The following is a 19,445-nucleotide window of genomic DNA, read 5'->3' on the forward strand; positions in this document are numbered from 1 at the left end:
TTTCTGACAGGAAAACTGAAGTGGCATTCTATTCCAGTTCTAGAAATGCAGTTCATAAACTTATGGGGAAAATATGATGCATAAAAATATATATACTGTAAACCTCCCAGCCTTTATAAGGATTCTCTGTTGATTTCTCACAGATACAACAAAATAATTTACAACTCACTCCTAAAAATCTTGGCCTTCAAAACAGAAAGCTGGTTTTAGCTTAAGACTTCATGTTAGCTTCATGCCTATAAATTATTATAGCAGTAGTAAAAACTTTTGAGAGCAAAATTTCATCACCTGATGATACATCATGTATGTGTATTTTCACAATATGAGTAAAGAAGTTCACATGCCTCCTAAGACTTGAAAAGCAAGGCTGAAATGGAAATGGCCAAAGCATGAAATCCCATAAAAGATGTAACATAAAAAACAGGCCCAAACAAGGTCAGGTGGTTCACCTCAGACCCATGAAAAATAGAAACCTGAATGCAATCAGTAAAAAACCCCACAAAACTTCCAAAAGTCTTCTACAGAAAGGTGTAGATAGTAAAAATAGGCTCTAGCAAAATATCAAAGGGCAACCTTCTTTTCAGATCATGCTTTAATCACACAATCAAAGAGGACGCTACTGAAAGACTGTATTTTAGTTTTATTTTAATATAGACTTCATTTGAGTTATAAAAATGAAAATATATAGATGAAATTGTTAAAACCTGTAAACCAGAACATTTCCAAAACAATATGCTTAGTAACAAATGCTTTGATTATCACAGCTTTAATAAATCTGTGTTATAGTATCAAATATATCTATGTCAGGTTAAAGACTTTTTCCTTGTCTTCTACTACCTCAACAACTTTAAGCCAGCAATACTGAACTACAACAGAAGTTTACAGAACTACCAATTACAGGGGGCGCAGAGGGAAGAAGACAAAAACCCTCACATGACAGCAATGCTTTCCCTGACTGCAGTACCCTGGCTCTTCCTGCACCTGCTCCAGCAATATTCCAACACCTAAGCTGAGGAAACACCACAGTTAAAGGGGGATTCTTTTCTTTAGAAATAAGCATCCAGCCAAATGAGAGGAGCTTATCTTTGGCATGTAGAATTCACACTGTGAGATAACTGCAAGGAATTTTGACATTTAAGTCAAGTGAAAGGAGTGTCAAGACTGCTGCTACTTGCAGGACCTACGCTGGATTTTCAGCACTTTACTTCAGAAAATCACACGGCTCACTCAGTTGAAATCTTCATAGAATCACAGACTGGAAGGGACCTCTGAGACCATCTTGTTCCACATCTGCCACGGCCAGGAACACCTTCCACTATCTCAGGTTGTCCAGGCCCTGTCCAACCTGGCCCTGGACACTTCCAGGGATGGGGCAGCTTCTCTGGGCAACTTCTGAAGTAAGTACTACCTCTTTTCTGAATCATTAATGTTTTACCTCTCCAGGAAATGAATTCATTTACAAAATGTACTCACAATCCTTCCTTTTGTGCTCAAAAGATACTTCTGCCTTCTCCTGCAACTGAGGGCTGACAAAGTGATTTGATAATCAAAAACAAACAGGCATTTAGCTCAGGAGCATTACTACATTAAACTGGATACGTTTAAGTCAGTCTGTGATACATCTCCTGCAAAGTTTAGTGAGTGGTCCTTCAGCTCTGGCTCAGTGTAGGGGCTGTCTGTGAAAGGACACACTCAGGGCTGGAGGACCCACAGGGCTGCACACATGGCCCAGCCCAGCAGAGAAGAAAAGAATGCAATAGGTCAAATTAGCATTTGCATACGGTGACTAATCCTAGGCAGACACAGTTACAGGCACGGTCTGCAGAAATAATAACTGCTGATGGATGAAATCATCCACTTGATATTTTAAGCACAAAACCCCAAGTTTACTGGAATTCCTACGCCAAAAGTACAGGGAAAATGTTCTGCTTGCTCATAGTGTAACTAACTCAAGATCACCGTTTTTTCAGAGTTAACAGTTGGTGTACATCAAGGCATAGAGATATTAAGTGCAAAAGCTCTGACTGTTCTTTCCAAACACGGATCAAACTTGGAATAGAGACCATCATGTTCTTGATTTGAACGTGGTTTGAAATCTCTAATTTAATAATGATAAATCTTCATCAAGGGCTATCTAGCCCACCTTTACCTAGTTAAACAGCAACACTAACACGGAGCTACTTTAACAAGTATTATGTGAAATTCCTACCATGCAGTTATAAAGGACTTTTAACTCCTCAGCTGAGCCCCAGTGCACCTGCAGTGGCCTGTGGCTAACACTGATGGTGTCAGAGCTGTGCTTACTCCACTGTGGGTTACAATATATGGACTCTGCCTCCATGGACACTCAGACTATCACACTCCTTCCTAAAAACCCAACATGCACTACTGGAAGGTCAGAGAGCAACATCTGAGGGTGAGATTGTTGGCTAAGGGCCAAACAAAGTTATTGATTTGTTCCTGGCTTGTATCTAGTATTTTTTAAAACATCCTATTCCATGTTTGTTTTTTATGCATATGCTACAACGTCCTTGGAAAACTTCCTCCTGTATTCCAAAGTTGTTGTTTCATAACTAACAAAGTGTACAGGTTTGCACTAAATACTATGGATCAATATTGAAAATCCTCCTCCAAGTTTGCTGTAAAGTTTTAACACAAAGTAACAAAACGTGAATTTAGGGAAATACCTTTGTTTGGTCTCCCAGCTCTCCACGCGTTTGACCTTCTGACTGGGTTCCTGGCTTTTCCCAGCCTATTTTGTTCCCACTGACATGGCTGAAGGACAACAGAAAGACAAACATCATACTAAAATGCAGTTTGAAACACAGTGAAATAAATAAATCCTTGGTGTCTGTGACTGGAATTTTGGGCAAAATATTGCGATTGTAAGGGATGCTTTCTATTAAAAATGTCTATTTTCAGGAGTCTTGAAAAAATTTATGATATTCACATTACATTATGCTCAAATTTTAGGACGTGTAAACAGTACAGGTTCAGTGAAGTTCTGTAGGTTATAGCTTCTGAAATTTTAATGAATTCTATTGTGAAGCAGGAATATTTTTTATACAAAGTAAAGGACTGAAAGGCTTTATGACATTTACCAAAACCTCACCCTCTCAATAAAACATAAGGGCAGAAGACGAAAAACACCCAACACTTTTTGGTTTTGGATTCCTGCTTAAGGAACACGGCGATGAGATTGAACAATGCACATGATTGCAGTCATAGTGACCCAAAACTATCTTTTTAAGGTCTATCATATCACTAATTTGCAGATTTCTGCGAAGTCCAACTCTGCCAAGAGTTGGACTTCAATGATGCTTGTGGGTCCCCTTCAACTCAGGGTACTCTATGATTGATTCTATGATTCTTACTTTCAGGATACAGGTAAACTGTTTTGAAAGTAAATTCATTTTAACAGAAGCTGAGTACAAGAATATCCTCATGGGAACTTACTTCACTGCACCCCCATTGCCTTCATCATTGTCAGAGGACGAAGATGTAGAAGACGCAGGAAAATAGGTTGAATCCACATGATTAGGGCTCCCACTCTGGGCTGGATTTATTGGAGAAGACCGCTCATACAATGGTGTGTGTTTTCCTTCGTGAGGAATGTTACTGTAGTTGTTCTGCTCAGACAGACTTTTTCCACCTGTTTCCAAGGTGATGGCTGGCTCAGAGAGGCTGTATGGGTATGGACCCTGGCCTTGGGCCCCACCCTGACTGGACATCTGCTGGGCCTAAAATAAAGGGATCTCTCTTGAGTGAAGGCAACTAAGGCATTGCTTTTTTAAAAAAAATACATTCTTTAATCAAGTGGCCTTTTCCAAATGTACAAACTCTGCCATCTTGAGCATCCACAAAAACTGTTCCACTAGAGGCTGTAACACCACTTTAGTTTCAGATTTAAAATTCAGTCAGTGACTCCCCACACTGAAAAAGCTGGCTACACCTTTCCCACCTGGATTCCAGTTTGCTGAGCACAGCAGACCTCCCCCCAAGGAGCAGGGCAGAAGCTGTACTTACCGCAGGTTTTGCTTGTAGTGAGGTCTGTGGAATGTTAAGCATCTGAGAAGGAACATATGGTGGCACTATCCCAGGCATACCAAACTGATTTGGTCTGGCTGCTGTATTGCAGGGGAGGAGGGGAAAAGAGAAGGAAAAAAAAAAGAAAAAAAAACCCAAACCAATCACTCATGAAAACACTCAGTATTTGACACAAATGTTACCCTATTTGTCCTTTTGCTTCTATGGTTGATTTATTCTTGTTCTGTTAGCATTACTATTTTCTTCTATGCCTTTAAGTCGGTTTTATTCATTTTTACCTTTCAATAGAAATACTTGTAGCTTGTGAAGTGTATTTAATGTGTCTCACCTTCTTTCAGGTCTTTGTATCTCTCATTGCTGGACATTCCTATTCTGTCTGGGAATCAAAGGTAGCTTACAAGAAAAAAAACCCCAAGATGTGTCATAATGGACACACTGCCAACACCACACAGAATGCTGGCATTTTGTCATTTGAATATTTAACCTAGAGTAGCCTCTTAACCCTTTGATGCAGGTCTTTGGAAGTAAATAAAGACACCCTCCAGAAGGAGCAGGAAAAATCTGTATCAATGTACTAGTACAGTATCTGAAGCTCTTTAGAAAATTTCAGCTAAAATGACATTTTAGTCTTAAGACTGGGGCATGAGTAGGAAATCCTGTGATCACACATTTCAATTTTTAAGCCTTGAGAATAATCTGCAACACCGCAACAATGTGTGGCTGCAATTTGAGCAAGTTTGTTATTACACCAAAAAAATCCAAGACTATAAAGGAATTTCTAAAACATGTCAGCAAGGCCAGTGAGAAATAGTAAATATGTTTTAATGACTAGAAACAGCAACTTATGAATGGGAGTGGACACCAGACTTCAGCTGTTCACAGCACCATTCTCTCAAGAGTCCCAATGCCAGAATGGATGCTGCAATAGCCAAGAAGAAAAGTAATCCAGGTTGTTCTCTCTTGGGACAAGAACACAACATATCTTATGAAAACCTTCTGAAACCTCATCTTCACAGGTCAATGGGAACTGCCAGAAGATATCAACATTTTTGTAAGATGCTACCACCAATACCATTTCTGATTTAGGGTCACCCCAGGTTTCAGTTAAAACAAAAGGCCTGGCTGCTGTTGTTACTTACCTAGGTAATGTGGTGGATGAAATGGCATAGGTTTATTAGTTGCTGAGTAATAAGCAACCGCTCTCTTAAACCGAGTAACTTTGTCATCTGTTCTAGACTAAAACAACAACAACAACAAAAAAACCTGTCAGAAGCACATCCAGCTTTGTCACCTGCAGGTCAGCACAGGGCTGTACAGTAGTTAATGTACACCATATCTCAGGATTAATGCCTATGGACCCTCCAGGGCTGCAGCACTGCTTCAGTACAAGAAATGTTGCATCAGCCCAGGTAAGGGTAAAGTTTAAACATTCAGTCTTCACATACAGCTGATTCTCAAAGGCAGTGCATACAGCTAGGTTATAAACCCCTCTGGTTATCAAGAATTTAAAGCACTAAGGGTAAACACAGTATTTTCACCCTCAGAAAGCAGAAAACATGAAATTAGAACAGCTGAGCCACTGCAAATATCAACAGAGTCTTATTATCAGCTGATCAAATCACTATTTTATCAAGTGCAATTCTTCAACACAAATGTACAGCAAAATTGGTTTAAAAAAAGAAAACAAGACAATATTTGGCTTTATACTTTACCTGTGAATGCTGAAAAACATCTTTTGCTATGGCATCCAAATCAGTGGTGTCCTGAATGTTGCGGACGTAGTCAGCTACGGCTTTGATCACTACGTCACACGGCGGTAAAACTAACTGGTGAGCACGTACCTGTGAGCAAACATGGCAGGTGAGCAGGGAATGGGGCACACAGCTGAACTCCCCTCTACTGACAGAACCTGCAACAAATTCTCTGTGCCCACATGTACACATGTAACCACTTCTAGGCCTTCCACTTTGTTTTGAAGACTTCACCTTAAACAGGGACTCACACAATTACAACTCAACTCTGTGCAAACGTGCTGGTTAAGTATCAGCTCCAACAACAAATGTCAACAATGCTGATTCTTTTACTGCTTTCTAGTTGCACATTTCCTCCAGTGCTTCATCCAATTCATCATACACTGTAATCTTCACCATACATTCACATATATATGCCAGGAAATATTTTGACACAGTTTATTTTCTGAGTGTAAAGTGACAGCAGAATTGATGAAAAAGACCAATTGGAAACCCAGGACTTCCACCTCAGCATTCAATTGGTTACTCCTGAAAATAAACTGTGACTTGGCCTATGATTATGGGAATGGCTGCTTCTATGTGCCCTGTGTAATCCTATGTGGGGAACAGAAGATTCAGGCCAAGGAACCATCCTGGACCTCTGTAGAATTCCAGGCAGGGAGCAGTGCTGACAGCTGGATCTGAAGAACTCCTTAGCTATCATCAGCTTCTGCTCCCACCCCAAGTGCGGCACAGGCTCACAGAGCCAGGAATGAGGTCTCCAAACACATGTCCTACATTCTAGAGGAAGCCTGAGCAATTTCTAAAGATTCTGGCTGGAAGCTCTGCACAGTTCTGAAGCACTCTTCTTGGGCCTATAGGGGCAGCTAGGTTTTTCCTTTTAACATTTTTTAATCTGTCTGTTTGCAAAATTCAGTGATTCAGAACCTGAGAGGTGACTATTATCAGTTAACAGTTCTATTTTTAAGATAAAAAAAAATTGAAAAATCTTTATGAGTCCTTACTACATTCTACACAGAGAGATCACACTTTACTAGAAAACAATGCAATTCAGACTTCTCAGAAACATTTATGCAAATTTCTGGCAAATACTTTGTTAGTATTGTCTTTGCAAATTTAAAACCCATACCACAACTCCTTTTCATGTTTTATTTGGTCTATCATATGTGATTACTTTCTCCCCTGCCCTCATCTGATCTACTTATGATGTGATTTCTTACACAGCCCTCTTCATATTTAGACCATTTAGACCAATTCTTGCCAGATATCCATTTTCATTAATTTCCTTCTCCTAATGTCTACTTATTACAAATGTCAGGATATTCATTCTATACCTGGTCATTCTCTTATCAGAAATGAGCTCTATATTTTATAAGTGTCAATTAAACAAAGAAGCAGAATGGTTAAGGGACCTAAAGTCCAACCAGTTCCACCCCTGCCCTGGGCAGGGAAACCCAAACCATTCTTTAATTCTGTGATTTCATGTATCCCTTAATCTCTCCGCTCTCCTTCCTTCTTTACAGTGTTACATACAGAATGCTAAAAGCTTATTAATTCTTGTAATAATTCACATAAAAACATATTCCCTTCATCTTAAAGGCACAGCACCAAGATTAGCTTATTTGCAAAGTGATACTTCAAATATGTATTTCCTAAGTGAGGGGACTAAAGAATATATTTTCAATCTTGTCACTGTTGAAAATTAATTCAAAGTAGATTAATTCAAAGTAAATTAATTCAAAGTAGAACTTTGTCAAAAGGTTTCTTTTTATGTGTGTTCAAACCTCTTTGTTGACTTCAGCAACAAGAAGATTTCTCTGGATTTTTTCACTGTGAGAGCAGTAAAAGAAAAGATGCCCACCTGAGTCTTTTAGACCATAATTATTTGAAGGATTTAGTTCTGTTTGCTTTATACTATTGGCAAAACCTTTGCTAGAGGTAGGGCTGGATCAGAGAAATGCAGTGAAGCTTTATTATCAGAGAATAACGAAAAATCAGTCAAGGAGGCTGTGTGAGAAATGGGAGTTATTGGTGCCACCTGACCTTGCAAGTCCAGTCATGCCTTCAAATACATCAGTGGCCAAGGGTTCTTTTGCCCATGATCACCTTTATGGTGAGTGGTAACCACAGAGCAGTCGTGGTGCTCTGAGTGATACACCCCCGTTAAGATAAATGTCTTTCTATGCAGGGCTTAAAATTCACATGGCCAAAAGGGGATTTTTAAAACAAAAAGCAGCTGAAAACATCTGTTTTAACACAGCGTGAAGAGCACCACATTTTCCCTTGAGAAAAGCAGAATAGCCGCATTAGTAATGCACTTGCAAAACTCGTTGGAGGATTCATCTTGCTTAAGATTCATCTGAATGTGTAATAGTCAGTTGGATGTGCCTGGGCTTGCACAGAGATTGCACAGAGAGTCAGTGGAGAGAAACAGGCACCTCCCAGAGCTTGAATCACTCCAACTTTCTTAGATGGATGCCTTTGGAAGACAATTAATTTCTTTCTGATGAGCCTATTAATTCATCAAGTGTGCAGGGAGTTGACAGTTGCCAGACCTCTGGGGCTGCGGCAGGAAGGCATTAATCCCACCTGGCTGTCGAAGTGCAGACAACACTGTCTCTCCCATTTTCCCTTCCTGAAGAGACTTTCTTCATTTCAGTGAAGAGATCATTTTCATTTGCATCAGTCCTTTGGTTGGTACAGGATCAGAGCTTGCAGATTTTGTATCCAGACCCATTCCAAGTGTTCATTGATCAGGCAGGAACAGGCACAGCTGCATTCCCTAATTTCCTGCATAGCTTTGAGTTGTTGACCCCAGATGAGTAACTACCTCCCCTTAAGCATAACTTTTGGGCCTGACTTTATAAGTTCCCAGTGAAAGGATGGTCTTAAGTTGCTTCCTTGGTATTTCCCATGTGGCGCATGCTCAAGTAGGATGGGAGATGCTGGAGAGTGTCAGTCTTGTGTCCTTTGGCCCAGCTGAGCTGGTGATAATCCCTTTTGATGCCTATTCCTACCCACAGTGCCTGGAAATGATCCGGACATTCCTTCAATTTCCAGCAGATCTTTGGAGAATTGATGTAGCACACACTACTCTGAGCTTGGAAAACATCTGATGCTGGTCATGTTGGGTTTGCATTTGTTTCACAGAACCATAAAAACACAGAATGGGTTGATTTGGGAAGGACCTTCAAGCTTATCCAGTTCCACCCCTGTCATGCTCAGGGACACCTTCCACTACCCCAGAGTGCTCCAAGCCCTGTCCAGCCTGGCCATGGACACCTCCAAAGATAGGGCAGCCACAACTTCGCTGAGCAGCCTGTGCCAGGGCCTCCCCACCCTCACAGCCAAGAGTTTCTTCCCAAAATCTCATCTATCCCTGCCCTCTGGCAGTGGGAAGCCATTACCCCAGGAAGAATTTTTTTCTAATAACAAACCTAAACCTGCCCTCCCCTTCAGGTTAAGACCATTCCCCTATGTTCTGTCAGTCCATGCCCCGTGAAAAGTGAACAGTTAAGAACAGTTTTGTTTAGTGTAGTCAGTGGCAGCGTAATTATTCCTATCTCAGATACTAAAATCTAAGTTTATACTAGTGAATATAGACAACAATACCAAATATAGATCACACTCACATGTAAGCTTAGAGTCAGAAATATTGGTGATGAAATTTTGCCCACATTTTGCCAGAAGGAGGAATAGATTTTCTTCTCCTTGGTAATCCAAGTCAGTTGCTGAACACCTCCCATTTTTCTCCTATGTTTAATAATTACCCATCTCTAAAACAGCTGAATCATTCCATGGCTGTGTCATGCTGGATGTGCTCCCTGCAGAACCCTTGCAGAAACCCTGCACTGCTCCCTGAGTGTTCCTGCAATCTCTGCTTGGAAATACAGTGCTTGGAAATGACAGAAGTAAGCAATCTCCCATTAATTTGTGTTCTCCATGATGGCAATATTGAATAAACCATATAAAGCTGGCATCACAAGAAGACATCACACCACTTTGGCACTAACAGCCAGCTAAGGCCCTGAAGTTTGAAGCCCAAGTGAGGCCTGTCAAGGGCTCACTTGGCATATTGCTCCCACTGAGCTGCCTGTAAACAGCCTCAAGATCTCACTAGAGAATACTCTTAAATCCTGAAGTGAGACCTTCTGGAAGTATGTTTTACAGACCTAGAGACATCTCACGTATTTGGACTTTCTTCTATTTCCAAGACATCCAGTACAGATGTGAGAACAGCCTCAAAACTAAGAGTATCATGACCTATGCTACACAAAATTCTGAAATTAAAAGTGTGAAATGAAAAGTACCTTCCTGATATTAAATAATAAAATATCTTTCTATTAATTTCAGAGCTTTCCAGAAATCCAAAATTGTAGATCTTGTACTGAATCATAAAGAATGTTTCTAATCCTGTGTGCATTAAAATACAAGCTAAGTCTTACTGCATGTTAGGGTTAGGAAAAATTCAGACACACAGCAGAAGTTACAGAGCATGTGCTGGTGGTACAAACCTACTTTTAGCATCACACAAAGCATTTCATAGCAAAAGCAGCAGCATGTTTTACCAATTGCTTATTGGAAGTTACTTTTTTCCCCTGATCCTCTAGAAAAACATTTCAGACAAGCAACAACACAGAAAATCAGTTTTGGAAGGCAAACATGGTGGTGGGTCCCATACTTGCAGGCAATCAGGTTGGAGAGCTTACACTTGAGAGGGGTCCAGTTTCTTTGCTAGTTGTAAAAGGACTCCTTCAGTTTGTGACAGAGGCACTGACAAAAATCACAAGTCACTTATTTGTGCACTCTGAAAAGACTAAGGGGGAAAGGCAATGAATTCTATAGGGGTATTTGTCAAAATGAGTAACAGTACAGACAGAGAAGCAGCAAGATAAAAATGTCCTGTGTTTGCAAAAATGCTTTTTTGGAAGAGAACAGATTCACATAAGCACAACTGCATGGGATGATTAGGATAGTGTAGAAGGTACCTAAGCTACACTTGGGAAAAACTCCCCAACTCTGGGAACACCCCAGCTGCCCACTGCCTTCAGGAAGCAAAGCCTGCAGAGACTAATCAAGACCACACTTACTGCTGTGCCTGCTGGAAACAAATAATTGGTTCAGTTTCATTTTCTAAACATTAAAAAAGAGACCTCAAACATTTGGTTGCTGTGAGGCAACACACAGGGAACATCTTTTTCCCGCTGCTGAGGGAAAAGGCTGAATATATGAAGAGGAACACAGATTTTGTCAGAAAGCAAAGGAGAGAGCAGAAGCACAAGCCAAAGACGTGACACAGACAGACTTCACGAGACCTGTGGGCAGCCCAGCACACTCCAAACCTGAGAGCTGGGCTGCCATCCAGAACTCCCTGACAAGCCCTAGGGGTGAGCCAACAGGAGCCTTCAGAAATTCTATAGCTATAGAAGTGAAGCCTTGCACCTGGGCAGGAATAATCCCTACTCCACAGGCTGCAGGTGTGCCAAAAGGGACCTGTGGCCGCAAGGCACAGCAGACTGAAGGGGAGCTGGGGGAGCACCCTGGGCTGTGCAGCAGGAGCACAGCTGGCAGAGCCAGGGATCCCACTCCTCAGTGCACAGCAGATTCACTCCAGAGCACTGCACTCTGACTGGGGCTCCAGCCATGTGTCAGAACAGCTGAGCTGGTTGCAGGCCATCCACATTTTCAGAGAGGAGCAATTGCTCTGGAAAGGGCTGAGGGAATGGGGCTTATCCAGCACGGCAAAAGAAAAGGCTTTGTAATATAGCCTTCCACTACCCACAGAAAGGTAACTGAGCACACAGAGCCCAGCTCTTCACAGCAGTACGTTGTGCAAGACATCAGACATACCCTGAAACAAGAAGGGCTCAGACAGCACACAAGGCAAAGTATCTTCACCGTCGGGGCCGTGAAACCACAGGGCAGGCTGCTCAGACAGGCTGTGCAGCCTCCAATCTTGCAGATTTTCAACACTAGTCTAGGCAGTGCCCTGAGCAATCTGCTCTGACCTCAAGCTCACCACACTTTTCACAGGAGGCTGCATTAGATGACTTCCTGAGATCCTTTCTGACCTGCATTATGATGACCCTTAGCATCAAAAAACCCCACGAACAACAAGGCACTTACTTGAAGTATACCTTAATAGTGTCACCTTTGTCATCTGAGCAGCAGCAAATTACATAAGCACCTACTTCACATATTAGTCTCCCTCTGGCAAATACCCTCGGAAGTCAACAAACAGTAAGACAGGAATTTCCTAGAGAGAGATTCAGAAAAGAAGCCTAACCTGCATAATCTGGATTGCTTTCTAGAATCATCTTTGCCTCTCCACTGAGACGAAACAACTAAGGAAATGGAGTTTCCCTGCATACTCTTCTTATTTATAAAGGGAGATTGCATTAAGCTTTGTTTCTAAGGTTACATTGTGAATAAAGAGTCAGCACTTCTTCAGTGGTCTGTGCTCCCAAATAGGCACCAGTGCCTTCCAGAGGTAAAAAACTGCCCTCCCAAACTCATTCTGGCAGTATTACACATTGATCTTGAAGCTCCATACTGTCACCAGTTTTTCCAGAACAAGAACCAAATTGTCTTTGTCTTAAAGATAAATCCCAAAGTACACCAATAAAAAGCAGGATAATGCTGGTTTACAAACAAGGTCTATCCATCAGATGATTCCTCAGGAAATCTATCAACTCTTCTTGTTTCAAACCCCTGATTTGAGTGGTCATTTCAGTCTGCTCTCAGGTAGGTGACAGGACTCAAGTGCAGGTCTGCACTCTTATGAGCTTTTTCTATAGGGACATTTGGACAGATGAGATCCTGACTCAGACCAAGTCACAGAGCCAGCTTTTGATTCCTTTTCCCTGTTGCAGCAACAGCAATTCATCTCTGTTCATTTAAATTTGGTCATGGAATCTTCCCAGTTCTGCTGAGCTGATGGTAATTGTTGGTGTCTGCTGAAAGGCTTTTCATCCAGCACATAGAGACCTTGTCCTGACTCTCGGGTTCATTTCCTTCCAGATGTTAAGGTACGGATTCTTCAGTCAGGCTTTCATTTCCCTGCCAGTGATGTCCCTGCCTCCTTCCCATTTCTACTCAGCTGTTCCTGGATGAACACCCGTCCAATAAAAACAGAGGAAGGGGTTCCTTTGGTTTGCTTTTTTTTCCCTCCCCATGGTGATTCCAGGGGAGACAAAGCAATTTCCACCAGCAAAGCTGGTAGTTTCTTTTTTAAGTTAGCCTTTTCCATTGGTGAACTGGCAAAGCTTCTCTCGCAGGAAAAGTGTCTATTTTGCTACAGCATTATAAAAGACTGAAAGAGAATGCAGGAAATAAATTGTACTTTATTAACTGTCACAGTTCTCCCTGAAAAGCAAACAAATCCGGCCACTGGAATAGAATCCGTCAGCTTTGATGCTCAAGACCATACTGTTCTAAAGACAAAATATTAACATCTTTACACAGTGAAAAAGCTTTCTAAATCCTGAGCTGAAGGAGGTGAAGGATTAAAGCCCTTGGTTCCTGAGCATGAAGAACACTCAGTTGTGACTCTAAATAGACACAACAAAGCAAAGTTTGTAAGCACAGCCCAGGAAGGACATCCCGGGGAAACACAACAACTTCCCTCCATTTCTAGGTTTCACGAAGGCTTGCGCTTTTTGGGACTGTTCTGAAACTACTCCTTGCTATCAGCCTTGTGGTTAATAGAAGTGTTTTGTAGGGTTTTTAAAGCATTCATAAAATTTACAAGTAATACTGCTTTGCGCGCAGCTACACTAAAAGATATCCCTACAGAGAGCTGTGGTGACACCACTGATATACTGGCATGTCAAGGAAATTAAACTCAATTAATGAGTTCCTGAAACAAGTCACCACTTCAAACCACAAGCACTGTAAAATTAAACCTGAAACAAACAGGCAGTTGCTCCATTATCATAACTAAAGAAGACTGGTTTGCTGCAGGTGTGTTCTTCCACCTGACAGCCCTGCCAGGCAGGAGACAGAGGTGCTGTGCTCAGTTTGGGGCTGTGCCTGAACAAACGGCCAGCAAGCTGCCATGAGATTCAACAAATCCTGTTGTATTATTCTTTCCTCAGTCAGGGCACTCATCTGGGGCTTTGCACTGCTAACAGTGCAGCAGTTTCCATGGGACCCTTAAAAGCCAAATGGGAACTGCTTTAATATCTAATCACATTGGCCAACAGACAAAATCCAGCAGGAAGGACTGCCTATGGCAGGCCAGGATGCTCAGAGGATGCTCATGTTTCACTTCCTTGGGATGCCAGCTACAAAGTCCAGTTGGCCTTTCCACTGAACAGGTACATCTAGATGCAAAGATGACAAATACCTAATTTTCACTCAAGTAATTCAGTATAAATTTAGAGAGTTTTCCAGAAGGTCTAGGTGTCTGAAGTCATAATCTGACCTGACTGACAAACCCGTCTACTCAGGCTAGACCACAGGAAAGAACCACCAGAAAGTTTATCAACCACTCAGCAAGAACTGCTACATTTTAACCTCTTTAATAAAAAATGAAAATACAGGCACACTCATTCATTTTTCACCCCAAATTTTAAGAGGAAGTAGCAAACACGCATGTAGGTTTTGTTTTGCCACTAGAATGTGCTGATACTTACCTTTCTAAACACCAGAGCAGCAGCAAAATAGAGGATGAGTGTAACATCAAATGTCATAGCTGTTCACTAAGCAATGCATGTGCAAGACTCGAAAATTCTGCTGAAAATCTGGAATCTTGTTTTAAATTCTACCTTTGGCAAAACAAGTTTTCAAGGCTTAATAAACTTTCAGAACAGAAGGGGAAAAAAACCGCCTATTTTTGCTGTAGAGATAACTAAGCAGCCTGACAGAATTTACAAAAAGCAGATTATTTGCTACATAGTACACCTTAGGAGAAAGGCAAATAGATGTATCCCTTGTGGCAGAGAGAAAGGTCACTATGATCCCATTCTCTGATGTGTCCAGTTTCCCTTTTATAGCTCTCTACTTGGCAGATGCACGAGGCAAGTGTGATGAAGCAGCAGAACACACATACTGTGAACTAAGAGCATCAGGCAATTTACTTGTCTCAACCCTCCCCCCCCCCAAACCTACCAAAGGCCACTTTAGCTTTCTCATGCAATCTGTTTTCCAGCATATTTACACTTTAAATACCAAAAACAGATTATTACACAAAAACTCAAGAGCAGCAGAAAATAAAACAAGATGGTAGGAAGATATACAGCTCATTATTTTTCATAGCTGAAGAACATGACTAAACAAAAAACGCTCCTCTTCAAGAAAAAGGAAAGCAAGAAGCTGCATTCTGCAAGCCAAACCACACTGGAGCTCTGACTTGTGCAGCTGAAGGCACTGAGGGGGATCACGCAGGCTAAGTTTAGCCTTGTAAGGCCAATGACCCCAGGTATCCTCTGCAACCAAGCGCTGGGACACTCGAGGGTGACCGAGCACAAGGGCCTTGCAGAGCTGCTCTCAATTAAGCTATCACACTGCTCTTGTTAACCAGTTGCATTGATTTTAGCTTAATTTCTCTTAGTTATATTAAATTTGTACCTTAAGTGAAGCTAGTGGATGTTCTGGACCAAGTAAACTCCAATGAAAGGAAGCCAAATCTTCATCAGGTAGAATATGATTACCTGGAACATAATGCAGAACTCATTTAAGTGCACTGTGAAACATTATACACTGTTTCTATGTACAGCAAACAATCTGCAGTCAGTCCTCAACTCCTGATCAAGAGGATTAACAGATTAAACTTGCAGATAGCATTCTGTTACTCCAGAAAAACCTAATTAGTATGCTACTGCTGCAGCAGCAAGAGCCACTTGGTGTGTGTGAGGACCACTCTTCCATGAAACCAGCTCACCTGCACCCGCAACAGAGCCAGGCACAACACGGAGTCCACCTCAAGCCAGTGAGTCGTATTAGGGAATCCTCAACAGATTTCACAATGCAGGTGCAAAAGAGTAAGAGCCCCTTCTGTTGCACCCTGACACACGCTGGTAAGGCTTTCTGCAACCCAGCACATGCCGTTACTGATCCACATGGGAGCGGCTGCTGGAATCTGCACTCTGCTCCACTGTGCAAGCATGGGTCAAGCAGCAAGCAGCACCAGCCAGGTTTATCTAACCCTCAGGAATACCAGCAGCTCCAGTGACACTTAGCAGGTCCCCAGTTCCTGAATTTTTTTTTGATGATCTGACCAGGTCAGATGGGACCTTGGGTGGCAGCAGGGAAGGAATTGGGAAATTATTCTGTTGTTTCCATGGACAGAGATAGAGACTGTATTTACCACACTGCTCATACCCAATCACCACCTACATTCAGTTTTTTTAATCCAAAGCACATCACACTCAAAAAAAAAATATTATTAGGAAACATTTAAAACATTTGTATTCATCAACGACATAACTAATCAACCTCTGATGGAGTTCAGTGGCTGTGGACCCAAACTTTACAAAGAGCTAAACAGAACGTGTTAACACAATTCTGGCAGAAAATTTCAGGATATATTCAACACCTGACTTTATGGAGCAGCACTTTAATAGTGAATGCACTGTTCATAAAGAATATTAAAAGATTCTCTGAATATGACAATAATTTTTTTATTTCTTGGTAGTCTGTAAAATCATCTAGCTTGCTCTTAATGTTCTTTAACCTGCGAAAGCCAGGAAAGCTACCTGGTGACAAGCAGATGTCTTCTCAGAGTGGGAAGTCTTTGTGTCCAATCAATACTTCACCCACTACTGAGATCTCCAGCAAGGAGGTGTTATCATTTCTTTTCATTAGGAGCTAAACTTTAATCTCACATCAGAAAGATTCAACAAGCTTGCATATAACAGCCACACTTGCTAATCTGGTCAAGGTAAGATTAGACAGTCTTTCTAGTAGAGGTCTGCAAAAATCTGTCATAGCCAGAGCAGGACAGTTCTGTGATAACTGAATCACTCCTGCAGCTGCTACCTTCTAAAACACTCAGGGCCTCTCTCCTCTCCACCAAAACCCCAATTTTGTTTCGTCTCCATCTGTCATTGCAGTTAATTCATCCCCCAGAACACACATAGGCCGTGTCCGATCAATTCTCACCATGTACGCTGAAGTGCAGCAGTGTCTTCTGTGGTTCAATTAAGAAGTGATGCCTGTACTCACCTTATGTAGCTCTAAAATTTTACTGAGGAGCAGAACAGGATTCCATAACTAAACATGTTACAAAGTGCTGTCACAGTGGGAAAGAGATCAGTGTTACATAAGCAGCCTCTATTTCTTGACCTGGCTGAACAACCTCAACATATATTGATTTTTCCCAATTTAATGGCTTATTTTAGTGTATGCCTTAGGTTTGTTTTTTTTTTTTTATTAAAGCAATTAGATACTAATTGAAGCCATTGTCCTTCCTAAAGAGTTCACTGAATTAGAGCCTATATCTCACACTGGATTTGTTTTCCTACTTGCTGAATCTTGGGTTGTTTATCTTTTTTTAAATTATTCTGAAGTATTTGAATCAAAAGTTACAAAATAACCCAAATCATCTCCCTGTTTACATAAGCAGCAATTAGAACAGAAATTTTTAAGAGCATGGTCAGAGGATGCATTATCCAGGCCACATTTTAACCACCCATTCCAAGAATATCCTTTATATTACAATGCTACAGCTATAAACCCCTTCCGGATGAGAAGGTGTAAGAAGGAAAAAACCTGTAAACCAAGCCAGCCAACCACAGTGTACACAGAACCTCATCTGAAAGCAATCTTTACAAGTTTGCCTTGTTGATACAGTCAGAAAAGTATTTTGAGGGAATATTTCAATAGAGACTTTATCCCTGAACAGAACTCAATGCCAAATCCCTTGCCATTGAGAAAAATGTTTTAACTGCCCAGTTTAGTGTCATTCCTCAGGCATCTCCAACTGTTCAATGTAAGACTGAAACTTTGAGGATGATTTTCCTTTTTCAGTATTCCTCAAATTAATTCTTGGAGTTAATGACAAGAAAGATTCGGAACACGAAGAAAACTTTAGTTTTCTGGACACAGGGAAATACATCTGCAGCCCTAAAGCTGAATACGGATATCACAGCTATAGTGATAGTTTGGGCCTGCTGGAATTGCAAACATTAAACCAGCAATTTAACTGTAATTATTTCAGAACACATTATTTTATTTCTACACAAAGAACTAGCATGGGGAGTTGTACTGCTGTACCCAGAAAAAAAATTCAGGTGCCTTCCCATGTCATCAAATGCTCACTCATTCCTTCCCATTGTGCTTTTCTTTATTCTATTTAATACAATCAAAAAAGACCCAAAAAGGCCACAGGAATAAGAGCAGAATAACCTGTGAAGCCAGAGAAGTCCTCAGATATTCAACGAAAATATAAAAATTTAGATTAGAAAATGAGCCACCCTAATTTAAACACATTCCATGCTATACACACCTATATGTATATAGGCACGTAGTATCCTATTTAAAAAAAAAAAAAAAAAAGTTAAAACATGTTGCCCACACTTCAAGCCAAACTGTATCTGTTGTCAGCTTATATAATCACTTTCTATCCAAATACCTAAGGTTCCTAAAATTCACTCATATAAAAAAAATCAAAAAAGCTCCAAGCACAGAAAGATCTTCAGAGTATAATTTGTTCTAACCCTGATTTCCATGAATTTTATTCTGCTTACTCATACTGGATACATACACACAAGAAATGCAAAGGAATACTCAGAACTAAACTTATAGCTGACCGGGGGGTTTTTAACCTTCGTACCAATTTGACAGAGAGGGGGGAAAGCAACCAAATCTCCAGTGTAATCACATGAAATTACCTCCAATTTCTTTCTCCTAAGAATATGCTGAAAACTCTGTGATCATGAAAGACAAGAGAGAAAAAACAACCAAGAGTTTCTTGCATAAAACTGCAAAGCCTTCAGAAACTTTATCAGAACTTATCTCACCTACTGTTTGATATAAGCAAGCAAAGCCCCAGCCAGCCATGCGGCTGGAATTGTGTGGCGACTTAAAGCCACACTTCCCATGAAGTCCATAAAGCATATCTGCAACTGGGAAACTGCTTTTCCACAGCAGTAATTATTACTCACTAAACTGGCATGCCCCAACTTATTTATAGACTCCAAAACAAAGCCAAGCAATAGTAGTCTGCCATGCAATTCCTGCAACAGCAGCTCAGCCGTCCCTAGTATTGCCTTCCCTCCCTACACCTGTGCGGGCAGGAAAAACAAACTGACAAAAAGCAAGTCCAATTAGTCAAATGCTTGTGGCTGTCTATTGCAAGATCCATTGGATCTTTCCTTCTTAACATGGAAGGTGCCTTCCTGCACTGGGAGCAATGTTAAAGACCACTAAAATATGAGCATTTAAAACAGTGACACAAAGCCTCTCTCATTAAGAGCTTTCCAAGAAGTTTTATTCCTCTATCCTGTAACCATACTGAAACAAAGTGAGTGAGAAATTAAAAAGAAAATCCAGTTATCTTAATTTATTTGCACAGCATGACAAGATCAAGAACACGGCTGTTCCCAAAAAGCGTTCAGAATGCTATTATAAATAAATCTTATTCACTGGAGTCAACTTTGTCAGTACTTAATTCACTCTTCTGTCTGAAAGAGTATGACAACTATT

The 19,445-nt window shown here is 41.0% G+C and overlaps 1 protein-coding gene across 3 annotated transcripts in view; it reads right to left on the reverse strand.

Annotated features, from left to right (window-relative positions):
• FAM120A (family with sequence similarity 120A) overlaps positions 1 to 19,445 on the reverse strand; it is a 50,376-nt gene that overhangs the window by 23,544 nt on the left and 7,387 nt on the right. For 2 of the 3 annotated variants that reach the window (XM_041467221.1, XM_041467219.1), the window contains exons 3-8: positions 15,369 to 15,451; positions 5,760 to 5,888; positions 5,187 to 5,283; positions 4,027 to 4,127; positions 3,457 to 3,740; positions 2,688 to 2,775 (exon numbers count right to left, since the gene is read on the reverse strand). In XM_041467221.1, coding sequence (XP_041323155.1) covers positions 2,688 to 2,775; positions 3,457 to 3,740; positions 4,027 to 4,127; positions 5,187 to 5,283; positions 5,760 to 5,888; positions 15,369 to 15,451 — 782 coding nt within the window. The remainder of the gene's footprint in view (positions 1 to 2,687; positions 2,776 to 3,456; positions 3,741 to 4,026; positions 4,128 to 5,186; positions 5,284 to 5,759; positions 5,889 to 15,368; positions 15,452 to 19,445) is intronic. The other variant, XM_041467220.1, reaches the window with a different exon arrangement.

This window comes from Pyrgilauda ruficollis, unplaced genomic scaffold (genome assembly GCF_017590135.1).
Source record: "Pyrgilauda ruficollis isolate IOZ18807 unplaced genomic scaffold, ASM1759013v1 scaffold203, whole genome shotgun sequence".
NCBI lineage: Eukaryota > Metazoa > Chordata > Aves > Passeriformes > Passeridae > Pyrgilauda > Pyrgilauda ruficollis.